This window comes from Pristis pectinata, chromosome 40 (assembly GCF_009764475.1).
Source record: "Pristis pectinata isolate sPriPec2 chromosome 40, sPriPec2.1.pri, whole genome shotgun sequence".
NCBI classification, from domain to species: Eukaryota; Metazoa; Chordata; class Chondrichthyes; order Rhinopristiformes; family Pristidae; genus Pristis; species Pristis pectinata.
In genome coordinates, this window is record NC_067443.1 from 6,153,152 (window position 1) to 6,165,522 (window position 12,371).

The 12,371-nt window shown below is 51.2% G+C and overlaps 1 protein-coding gene across 1 annotated transcript in view; it reads right to left on the reverse strand.

Annotated features, from left to right (window-relative positions):
* The window catches only part of vps45 (vacuolar protein sorting 45 homolog), a 37,441-nt gene that overhangs the window by 23,229 nt on the left and 1,841 nt on the right, over window positions 1–12,371 (reverse strand). The window contains exons 2-3 of the mRNA XM_052045621.1: window positions 1,303–1,437; window positions 613–673 (exon numbers count right to left, since the gene is read on the reverse strand). Of these exons, the coding sequence (XP_051901581.1) occupies window positions 613–673; window positions 1,303–1,437 (196 nt within the window). The remainder of the gene's footprint in view (window positions 1–612; window positions 674–1,302; window positions 1,438–12,371) is intronic.

Sequence of the window (12,371 nt, forward strand, 5' to 3'; positions counted from 1 at the left end):
TCTTGCCCTACACTGGGTCAGGACCAATGGGAGCCCCTGGTTCTTGCCCTACACTGGGTCAGGACCAATGGGAGCCCCTGGTTCTTGCCCTACACTGGGTCAGGACCAATGGGAGCCCCTGGTTCTTGCCCTACACTGGGTCAGGACCAATGGGAGCCCCTGGTTCTTGCCCTACACTGGGTCAGGACCAATGGGAGCCCCTGGTTCTTGCCCTACACTGGGTCAGGACCAATGGGAGCCCCTGGTTCTTGCCCTACACTGGGTCAGGACCAATGGGAGCCCCTGGTTCTTGCCCTACACTGGGTCAGGACCAATGGGAGCCCCTGGTTCTTGCCCTACACTGGGTCAGGACCAATGGGAGCCCCTGGTTCTTGCCCTACACTGGGTCAGGACCAATGGGAGCCCCTGGTTCTTGCCTCATGCTGGGTCAGGACCAATGGGAGCCCCTGGTTCTTGCCCCACACTGGGTCAGGACCAATGGGAGCCCCTGGTTCTTGCCTCATGCTGGGTCAGGGACCAATGGGAGTCCTGGTTCTTGCCCCACACTGGGTCAGGACCAATGGGAGCCCCTCATACTTGCCCCACAATGGAGATGGGTGGCCGAGGACTCACAGATGAAGAACTGGCCGTATTTGGGTCTGCGTAGTTCCTTCATCAGTAGCTCCACGTTCACCTGGAGAAGAGAAGGCTGGTTCAGGGCAGGGGGGCCATTCCAGACATCGCTCCCTCACCCAACCCTTCCCCATCAGCCCACCCCCCCACGCCCCCCAACTCCCCGTCCCACTCCCCTGCCACATCCCCAGGTATCTCACCGTCTCCTCTCCGCTCCCAGGCTCAACCTTCAGTCCCTCACCCGAAAGGTGCGTCACTCAATCTCCCCCTCCCCCTGGATCACCTCACCCCCCCCCACCAGCCAATCGCCCCCACGCACCCCAACTCCCCTCCCTCTCTGTGCATCACCTCAATCCCCTCCCCCTCCCGATGAACTCCCCACCCTCCCCACAAACACTCCAACCCCCCCACCTGCCGGGGTCCCAGTGACCTCCCCACCCACCGGGGCCCCAGTCCCCTCCCCACCCACCGGGGCCCCAGTCCCCTCCCCGCCCACCAGGACCCCAGTCCCCACATTTAAAGAGCAAATTAAACCCGTGTGGGGCATTAATGGAAGTAACATCCAATATTACGGAAAATCAGCCACTCCGGCACCAAGGCCCCAAGCATTCCGGATTAACAGAGTTTTAGTGCACGCTGTCCTGGGGAGGAGGGGAGGGGGATGGTGGGAGAGAGGCGGGCACACCCTACCCTGGTGGGCCGTAGGAAGCAGATGGCCTTCAGGTGTTTCATGGTCTCTCTGTTGGCGGAGTCAATGCGCTCGAAGAGATAGACCTCCTTCTGAAGGATCTCCGACTGGGTGTACACCATGCTGATGATGCTGGTCTGCGGAGGGGTGGAGAGACGCTCAGAATCAGAGTCGGAGAGGCATTACAGCAGGTACAACCGGTCCATGCCGACCAAGATTCCCATCCGAGCTAGTCCCACTTTGCCCAAAGACTCTCACAGATTTCTACAGATGTATGGTGGAGAGCGTCCTGACCAGTTGCATCACCGCCTGGTACGGAGGCTGCAACGCACAGGATCGCAAGGGGCTGCAGAGGGTTGTAGACTCAGCCAGCTCCTTCACGGGCACAACCCTCCCCGCCATCGAGGACGTCTTCAAGAGGCGGTGCCTCAAGAGGGTGCCATCCATCACTGAGGACCCTCACCACCTGGGACATGCCCTCTTCTCGTTACTACCATCGGGGAGGAGGTACAGGAGCCTGAAGACCCACACTCAACGATTCAGGAACAGCTTCTTCCCCTCCGCCATCAGATTTCTGAACGGTCCATGAACACTGCCTCGTTATTCCTCTTTTGCACTATTTTTGTAATATTTTAATTTTACGCCTTGCACTGTACTGCTGCCACAAGACAACAACTTTCACGACACACGTCAGTGATAATAGACCTGGTTCTGACTGTGTCAGTTTTGTTTACACAGTTTCATATTTCCTCTCTTCACTATCTTCTATAATTTATGTTGTGTGTTGTCTGTACCGAGGTGCCTGTGATGCTGCCGCAAGCACGTTTTTCACTGTACCTGTACCTCACCGCACTTGTGCGCACGGCAATAAACTCGACGACTGAATCCCCCACTTGAGCCGCCCGTTTCTATCTCACTGTCCCCACCCAGCCCCTCGTGTTAACCCTCGGACCGAGCTCCTGTTATCCCAGATTCCAGTGCGCGCTCTCTCTCTCTCCCCCTCTCCCTCTCAGTAACCCATGCCTGGATGAAACACCCCCAAAGGACAGGCTATTCAACTATGCAATGCAGCGCGGTGCATGTCTAACCTGCCTCGGGCAATGGGAGGAAGCCATTCAACCCCTCGAGTGCTTCTGTTCTTCGCAGGGACATGCCCTCTTCTCGTTACTACCATCGGGGAGGAGGTACAGAAGCCTGAAGACCCACACTCAATGATTCAGGAACAGCTTTTTCCCCTCCGCCATCAGATTTCTGAACGGTCCATGAACATCACCTCGTTATTCTTTGTTTTGCACTAGTTACTTTATAATTTATGATAAATTTTATGTCTTTGCACTGTACTGCGCCACAAAACAACACATTTCACATTATACAAGTCAGTGATAATAAACCTGATTCTGATATCCCTCTAAACCTTTCCTGTCCATGTACCCATCCAAGTGCCTTTCAAGTGTTGTTAACGTACCTGCCTCAAACACTTCGTTCCATATACGGACCACCCTCTGGGTGAAAAAGTTGCCCCTCAGGTCCGTATTAAATCTCTCCCCTCTCGCCGTAAACCCCTACCCTCCAGTTCTTCCCCAACCCTGGAAAGAAGGCAGTGCATTCACCCTATCGACACCCCTCATGATTTCATACGCAATTAGGTGAGACTACTTTCCCCATCTCTTTCCTGAACATCCCAAGGAGCTTCACAGCCCAAGAAACTTACAGGGGCAACCACCTCTCCTTGTGGCATAGGAGGAGGAGGCCATTTGGCCCAACTAGTCTCTGCCAGCTCACTGAACAATCCCATTCCAACAATAATTTTCACCATAACCTGTTTGGTGTCGGCCTACTGAGTCTGCACTGATCATTGTGTAAAAGCAACTGAGAATGGAAGGGTTAATGTTGTTCAGCTTGCTATGGCTTAACCACGGCATGACTATAGTGGAGAAGAATGATGTACCCAGGTGCCTTGTGTAAATCAAGGTAGTTAGTATTCCTGTCTTTGCAAGTGTTTGCGATAAGCGGTTATCCTTGGAGCCTGGAGCTGTCTGTGACTTCAGATTGTAACATGATGAACTGCTGCCGGGCTACAGAGCGTTTAAAGATAAAAAAAATAAATGGATAATGAAAGAAGGAATAAATCTTTCTAACTAAGAAAAAGTAAATCATTGGAATAGCTTGGTGTGTGAAACTTAGCACGTAGGCTTCTTTGTGTTAAGTATAAAAGAGGGACCCTGGCATTGAATCTTTGAGTGAGTTTAATACAGAGCTCGGGTTACACTGTTCACTCTTTCTCTGTATCCCTCACTCCCGCTAGTGTTAAAAATAATAATGATAAAGCATTAATCGTAAGTTCTTTGGTTCTGCAGTTGTCTGATTTATTACAGAGCGCGGGTCGGCTTTTACAATTGAACACCCACTTACATTAATCTTGTATTTTCTCCAAACTCCCATCAACTCCACCCCCCTCCCCCCCGATTCTCACCCACACACCAGGGGGGTGATTTACAGTGGCCAATTAACCCACCGACCCCACACATCATTGGGACGTGGGAGGGAACTGGAGCCCACGCGGTCACAGGGAGAGGGTGCAGACTCCACACACACACAGCACCATAGGTGGGGATCGAACCTACTACCAATAGCTATTGCTGACCCAAAAACCCCACAAACATTATTAATGACTAAGCTCAGTGCCAAGAACAACACAGACACGGTTTGCAGCTACATAAACCCCACTAATCTGGCATCCGATTGTTTGGAAATCCTGATGGCTCAGAATGTGAGCCGGAGTCCAGAGTGGAGCTGAGGTTGGGCTCTGGAATGTGGGCCGGCTGTGTGTCTGGAGCCAGAGCGCTCAGGATCAGGAACGTGGTTGGGTTTGCCCAGTCCATCACGGAAAACAGCCTCCCCTCCACTGACTCTGTCTACACTTCCCACTGCCTTGGGAAAGCAGCCGACATAATCAAAGACCCACCCACCCCAGACATTCTCTCTTCTCCCTTCTCCCCCCCCTCCTGTCAGACAAAAGATAGTGAAGCAGCCAGCATAATCAAAGACCCCACCCACCCGGGACATTCTCCCTTCTCTCCTCTTCCATCAGGTAGAAGATACAGGAGCCTGAGGGCACGTACCACCAGGCTTAAGGACAGCTTCTACCCCACTGTGATAAGACTAGTGAATGGTTCCCTTATACGATGAGATGGACTCTGACCTCACGATCTACCTTGTTGTGACCTTGCACCTTATTGCACTGCACTTTGTCTGTAGCTGTGACACTTTACTCTGTACTGTTATTGTTTTTACCTGTACTACATCAATGCACTCTGTACTAACTCAATGCAACTGCACTGTGTAATGCATTGACCTGTACCATTGGTCTGCAAGACAAGTTTTTACTGCACCTCGGTACAAGTGACAATAATAAACCAATACCAAAAGCACGTACCACTGGGCTCAGGGACAGGTTCTATCCCGCTGTTATCAGGCTCTTGAATGGGCCTCTCATAAGATAAAGGTGAACTCTCAATCTCACAATCTACCTCATCATGACCCTTGCACCTTGCTGTCCACCTGAACTGCACTTTCTCTGTAACTGTAACATTCCGTTTTCCTTTTTGCTCCCTCGATGTACTTATATACGGAATGACCTGTCTGGGTCACATGCAAGACAAAAGCTCACTCTAGACACGAGAGACTGCAGACGCTGGAATCCGGAGCAACAAACAATCTGCTGGAGGAACTCGGCGGGTCGAGCAGCGTCTGTGGGGGAGGGAAGAGGAACTGTCAATGTTTCGGGTCAAAAACATCGACAGTTCTTTTCCTCCCATAGATGCTGCTCGACCCGCTGAGTTCCTACAGCAGATGGCTCTTCACTGTATCTCGGTATGTGTGATAATAATGAACCAATATTATCCTGTACCAGCTGGAGTTGGTGTCCAGAGTGTTTGTACATTTCCCACTCCCTCTAAACTCACTGGAAAATGTATAATCCTGCAGGTCTACACTCTAGTCTGGCATTCTGTGGGCTGGTAACTCCTGTGGTCCAGCATGCCTTGAATCTGCAGTACAGATCTATACTAATTAATTAATTCTAATTAAGATCTAATTAAGACCTTAACCAGGATCTGTACTTACCTGCACCTAATTAACCTACCAGTGTAACTCTTGCTGACACTGATCTCAGCCGTCAGTGATCTCAGCCGACAGCGTTTCCAACTCACTGAAACTTTGGGTTACTGACGGCTGTCAGGAACTGAACCCTCACTAACCCTGTATCTAAAATAAGAACAGTTCTCTCGTTCAGAGGAAGATGATCGGGGGCAAACTCTGTTATCCGGCACCAGTCAGGTCCCAAGGGTGCCAGACTACAGAGTTTCAACCTGTGCTGTGTGAGATGTATAAAGTGTTTGGATGTTAATGCGAATAACAAGAAATTATCTGGAAAGTCTGTTAATCCAACACCAGCATCCCAAGGGTGCAGGAGTATCAGTTTCACCATACATTTCAACATGCTGCTTTTTCTTAAAACAAAACATCGTTTTGCACACCGCAGTTCACTGGTCCCATCCAGAGACGGACATGGAAACACAATTTCTATCGATGTATGGTGGAGAGCATTCTGACTGGTTGCATCACCGCCTGGTACAGAGGCTCCAATGCACAGGATCGCGAGAGGCTGCAGAGGGTTGTAGACTCAGCCAGCTCCATCACGGGCACAACCCTCGCCACCATCGAGGACATCTTCAAGAGGCGGTGCCTCAAGAAGGCGGCATCCGTCACTAAGGACCCTCACCATCTGGGACACGCCCTCTTCTCGTTACTACCATCAGGGAGGAGGTGCAGGAGCCTGAAGACTCAATGGTCTCCTCCGCCATCACAGATTTCTGAACGGTCCATGAACACTACCTCGTTATTCCTTTTTTTCCCCGCACTATTTACCTATTTTTGGAAGTTATAGTAATTTTATGTCTTCTGTATTGCTGCCACAAAACAACAAATTTCACGTCGTACAGGTCAGTAATAATAAATCTGATTCTGACTGCCGACGCTGGAACCTGGAGCAACACACAAGATGCTGGAGGAACTCAGCGGGTCAAGCAGCGTCTGTGGAGGGAGATGGGCGGTCAACGTTTCAGGTCGAGACCCTTCACCTGGACTGAAAGGCAGAGAGGAGACAGCCGGTATAAAGAGGTGAGGGGAAGGGGAGGGGCAAGGGCTGGCAGGTGACAGGTGGATCCAGGTGAGGAGGGTGACGGGCAGATGGAGGAGGGGGGAGTGAGAATAGCGAAAGAGGCTGGGAGGAGATGGGTGGAGGTGACAGAGGGCTGCAGACGGTGGGATCTGATAGGAGAGGAAGGTGGAGCGGGGAATCGAGTGAGGGAGGTGGGAAGGGCAGATGGGAACAGTGAGGGGAGGGGACCCAGTGGGAGGAGTGTGTGGGTGATGGGCAGATGGTGTGGGTGGAGGAGGGGAAAGGAACAGGGTGAGGGGGGCTGGGGTGAGTGGAGGAGGAACTGGGTGGATCAGGAGGAGAGAGAAAAGGGACAGAGGGGGAGCAGGTTACGTGAAACTGGAGAATTCCACAGATCCTGCTCGACCTGCTGAGTTCCTCCAGTGAGTCTGAAAGTAAAGTCATTACTTTCTTAGAAGGTTAAGGAGGTTCAGCTTGTCACCGAACACTCCAACAAACTTCTACAGATGTGCTGTTGGAAGTGTCCTGACTGTTGCATCACGGTCTGGGACGGCAATTCGAAACCGCAGGAACGCAAGAAGCTGCAGAGAGTAGTGGACTCTGCCCAATACACCACGGGCACATCCCTCCCCACCATCGGGAGTATCTACAGGAGGTGCTGCCTCAAGAAGGCAACGTCCGTCATCAAAGGTCCCTACCATCCGGGCCGTGCCATCTTCTTGCAGCTCCCATCGGGCAGGAGGTACAGAAGCCTGAAGTCCCCTCACCACCAGGTTCAGGAACAGCTATTTCCCTTCATTCAGTTCTTGAACCAACCAGCACAACCCTAATCACTACCTCAGTGTAGCAATACTATGACCACATTGTACTACAACGGACTGTTTTTTTGTTTTAATTGTAATCTTTCTTGTATAATTTTATATAATTTATGTTTTTGAAAAACCTGAAAACTTTATTTACAGCACGGTAACATGTCCTTCCGGCCCAGTGAGTCCGCACCGCCCAATTACACCCACGTTAACCTACCCGCACGTCTTCAGAATGTGGGAGGAAACCGGGGCACCCGGAGGAGACCCACGCAGACACAGGGAGAGCGTACAAACTCCTTACGGACAGCGGCAGGAATCGAACCCCCATCGCTGGCGCTGTAAAACCGTCGCGCTGACCGCTACGCTACCATTTTTCCTTGTGAATGTTGTGTATCTGATGCTTTGTGCCTGTGATGTTGCTGCAAGTAAGTTTTTCACTGCCCCTGTGCATACACAGACTTCTGCAGATGGCAATAAGCTCGACCTTGGATGCCGGGGACACCCACTAGGTGGCAACAGAGGTCCCAGAAACAGGACAGACAATGATTCTGAAGGCCAGGCAGCGTCAGTGGGGACAGAAACAGTCGCCCTTTCCGATCGGGTGCAGAGGGGGATTCACCAGGGCATTGCCTGGGTTGGAGCATTATGGTGACAAGGAGAGACCGGACAGCTGGGTTTGGTGTGCCTCAGGGATCTGTTCTGGGACACTTACTCTTCGTGATTTTTATAAACGACCTGGATGAGGAAGTGGAGGGATGGGTTAGTAAGTTTGCTGATGACACAAGGGTTGGGGGTGTTGTGGATAGTGTGGAGGGCTGTTAGAGGTTACAGTGGGACATAGATAGGATGCAAAACTGAGCTGAGAAGTGGCAGATGGAGTTCAACCCAGATAAGTGTGAAGTGGTTCATTTTGGTAGGTCAAATATGATGACAGAATATAGTATTAATGGTAAGACCCTTGGCAGTGTGGAGGATCAGAGGGATCTTGGGGTCTGAGTCCATAGGACGCTCAAAGCAGCTGCACAGGTTGACTCTGTGGTTAAGAAGGCATATGGTGCATTGTCCTTCATCAATCGGGGAATTGAATTTAGGAGCCAAGAGGTAATGTTGCAGCTATATAGGACCCTGGTCAGACCCCACCTGGAGTACTGTGCTCAGTTCTGGTCGCCTCACTACAGGAAGGATGTGGAAGCCATAGAAAGGGTGCAGAGGAGATTTACAAGGATGCTGCCTGGATTGGGGAGCATGCCTTATGAAAGCAAGTTGAGGGAACTCTGCCTTTTCTCCTTGGAGCGACGGAGGATGAGGGGGGACCTGATAGAGGTGTATAAGATGATGAGAGGCATTGATCATGTGGATAGTCAGAAGCTTTTCCCCAGGGCTGAAATGGTGGCCACGAGAGGACACAGGTTTAAGGCGCTGGGGAGTAGGTACAGAGGAGATGTCAGGGGTAAGTTTTTTACTCAGAGAGTGGTGAGTGTGTGGAATGGGCTGCCGGCAACGGTGGTGGAGGCGGATACGATAGGGTCTTTTAGGAGACTTTTAGATCAGTACATGGAGCTGAGAAAACTAGAGGGCTATGGGTAAGCCTAGTAATTTCTAAAGTAGGGACATGTTCGGCACAGCTTTGTGGGCCGAAGGGCCTGTATGTGCTGTAGGTTTTCTGTTTCTAAGAGGGAGTAGGTGCGGTGTGGAGGGGATCTGAGGGGGCGTTCACCCCCCACGGCTCCCACACACAGTCGCACAGCACGGAAACAGGCCCTTCGGCCCAACGTCCATGGTGGCCCAACTGCCTCCTACCCCTCCAGACCCTTCCCGTCCACATAAAGTGTACCCGCCTCTCCCACCTCCTCCGGCAGCCTGCTCCACATACTCACCACCCACCAACATTGCCTCTCAGGGTTCCACTCCCCCACCCCCAAAATCTTTTCCCCTCTCACCCCAAACCCACGTCTTCCGGTCCCGGAATTCCCCCACCCTGGGGAAGCGACTGTTACCAGCTACCCTATCCACGCCCCCTTTAATTTCATAGGAAAGGCAGTTCAAGTCTATTCTAACCTCTCCTTGTAACTCAAGGCATCCGGTCCTGGCAACATCCTCCTGAATCTCTTCCCCACCCTCTGTAGCTTAAATTCCAGGAAGATTCCTGTTCCAGTGTCGCCAGGACTCAGAGATGTAGGAACGCCGTGATGTACAAGAGATGGGAGTGCTGACCCCGAGTCTCCATTCCTCCCACCCCACACACCTTGAATACAAATACCCTGGCCAGGTCTTTATTCCTTGGAATGTAGGAGAATGAGGGGCGACCTTGTAGAAGTGTGGGTAGGGGAGTCCGAAACTTAAGGGGGCACAGGTTTAGGGTGAGAGGGGAAAGATTAAAAGGGACCCAAGGGGAACTTTCTCCACGCAGAGGGTGGTGAGTGTACGGAACGAGCTGCCAGAGGAAGTGGGTGAGGCAGGTACAACAGGATCACTTAAGGAGCACTTGGATCGGTACACAGAGGGACGGGGCTTGGAGGGATATGGGCCAAATGCAGGGAATTGGGACTAGCTGGGTGGGCACGGCCTGGATGGTCCGAAGGGCCTGTATCCGTGCTGGGTTTCTCTATGACTCCTATCCTCGGTCCCTAACGCACGAGATCATCCGAGGAAAGGGGAAGCAGAAAGACCCGTCCACTTGCGGTGAAGCGTTTGTGAAATCACTGCTCGTCTGATTCAAGTGGAATCAACTGGCAGAGAGCTGTTGAGGAGAGGTTAGATGGACCCGGACTGTTTACTCTGGAGGACCAGAGGCCGAGAGAAGTCTCCAAAGCCACAAAATGGGGCTAGTATAGACGGGGATTTAATGATCAGCACATGGTGCTGGTTTTGTGCTGTTTGACTCTGATTCTGAACACTATTTGTGTACAGACAAAAGTTGCAAAGGCAACAGTTGCTTTAGAAGAGCTGCTCACTCTCTTCAGTTCCTGTTTACAAGTCATTGTGTATGTGCTCATCTTTACATCTGAGGTCGAGAGGGTTGAGAGCTTCAAGTTCCTGGGAGTGAACATCACTGACAGCCTGTCCTGGTCCAACCACGTAGATGCCACTGCCAAGAAAGCTCACCAGCGCCTCTACTTCCTCGGGAGGCGAAAGAAATTTGGCATGTCCCCATTGACCCTCACCAACTTTTATCGGTGCACCACAGAAAGCATCCTATCCGGATGCATCACGGCTTGGTACGGCAACTGCTCTGCCCAGGACCGCAAGAAACCACAGAGAGTTGTGGACACAGCTCAGCACATCTCCCCTCCATGGACTCTGTCTACACTTCCTGCTGCCTTGGTAAAGCAGCCAACATTATCAAAGACCCCACCCACCCGGGACATTCTCTCTTCTCCCCCTCCCATAGGGCAGAAGATACAAAAGCCTGAAAGCACGTACCACCAGGCTCAAGGACAGCTTCTATCCCGCTGTTATAAGACTATTGAACAATAAGATGGGCTCTTGACCTCACAATCTACCTCGTCGCAGCCCTTGCACCTTATTGGCTGCCTGTACTGCACTTTCTCTGTAACTGTAACACTTTATTCTGAATTCTGTTATTGTCTTCCCTTGTACTGCCTCCATGCACTGATGTGATGAAACAATCTGTATGGACGGCATGCAAAACAAAGTTTTTCACTGTACCTCGGTACATGTGACAATAATAAACAAATTTACCAATATAAACTGGAAATGGTACAAAAAAGATTCACGAGGATGTTACTGCGACTGGAGACCTTGAGTTATAAGGAGAGACTGGACAGGCTGGGCTGTTTTCCCTGGAGTGAAGGAGGCTGAGGGGTGACCTTATAGAGGTTTATAAAATCATCAGAGACGCAAGTAAGGTGGACGGTCAAATCTTTTTCCCCAGGGTAGGGGAGCCTGAAACTAGAGGGCAGAGGTTTAAAGTGAGAGGGGAAAGATTTAAAAGGGATCTGAAGGGCAACTTTTTCCACACAGAGGGTGGTGGGTGTGTGGAACGAGCTGCCAGAGGAAGCGGTAGAGGCGGGTACAATTGTGACATTTAAAAGACATTTAGCCAGGTACATGGATAGGAAAGGTTTAGAGGGATATGGGCCAAACGCGGGCAGATGGGACAAGATCAGGTAGGCAACTTGGGTCAGCAGGGATGCATTGGGCCGAAGGGCCTTACTTCCATGCTGTATTCCTCTATGACTCCAAGTGCAGGTGAATCGCTGCATCACCTGAAATGACTGTTTGGGTCCCTGGATGTTGGGAAGGGAAGAGGTAAAAGGGGCAGGTGTTCCTGTGGCTGTAAGGGCAGGGTTGGGATCGATGAGACCAGGGAATAGTCTCTTTGGAAAGCTGAAATTAGCTGGGAGCAGAAGGGGTACAAGCAGAAGTGAAGGACACAGAAGACAACTGGCCGACTGTGGTAGAGAGCTGGCGTTGTAGAATCTGAAATGACTGCCATGTAGAAAAAGCCTTAGAAAGGCCTAAAGAGGCAGTTTGTGATGTTAGCTGATGGATTGCCCAACATTCTGGAGGACGGTCATACAACAAGCAGACCATGGAAGACTGGCCCAAAACCCACTGAACTTCAGAATGACACAGCTCTCCCCACCACCCACAAGAGGTGCTGCCTCAAGAAGGTGGCATCTCTCGTCAAAGATCCCCACCATCCGGGCTGTGCCGTCTTCTTGCAGCTACCGTCGGGCAGGAGGTACAGAAGCCTGAAGTCCCACACCACCAGGTTCAGGAACAGCGACTTCCCTTCAACCATCAGGTTCCTGAACAACCCTAACCCTACCTCAGCAACAGAACATTACAGACCACCTCTTGCACGACAATGGACTCATTTCTAATTTTGTTTCTGCACTAATGTTTTATTTTATACAGTATTTTCCTTCACTGTCTTATGTAATTTATGTGTAATTTATGTTCTGTGTGTTGTCTTCATTGAAGGGTCAGCAGTGGAAATGGTGAGCAGCTTCAAGTTCCTGGGCGTCAACACCTCAGAGAATCTGTCCTGGGCCCAAGACATTGATGCAATCATGAAGAAGGCATGCCAGCAGCTCTACTTCGTTAGGAGTTT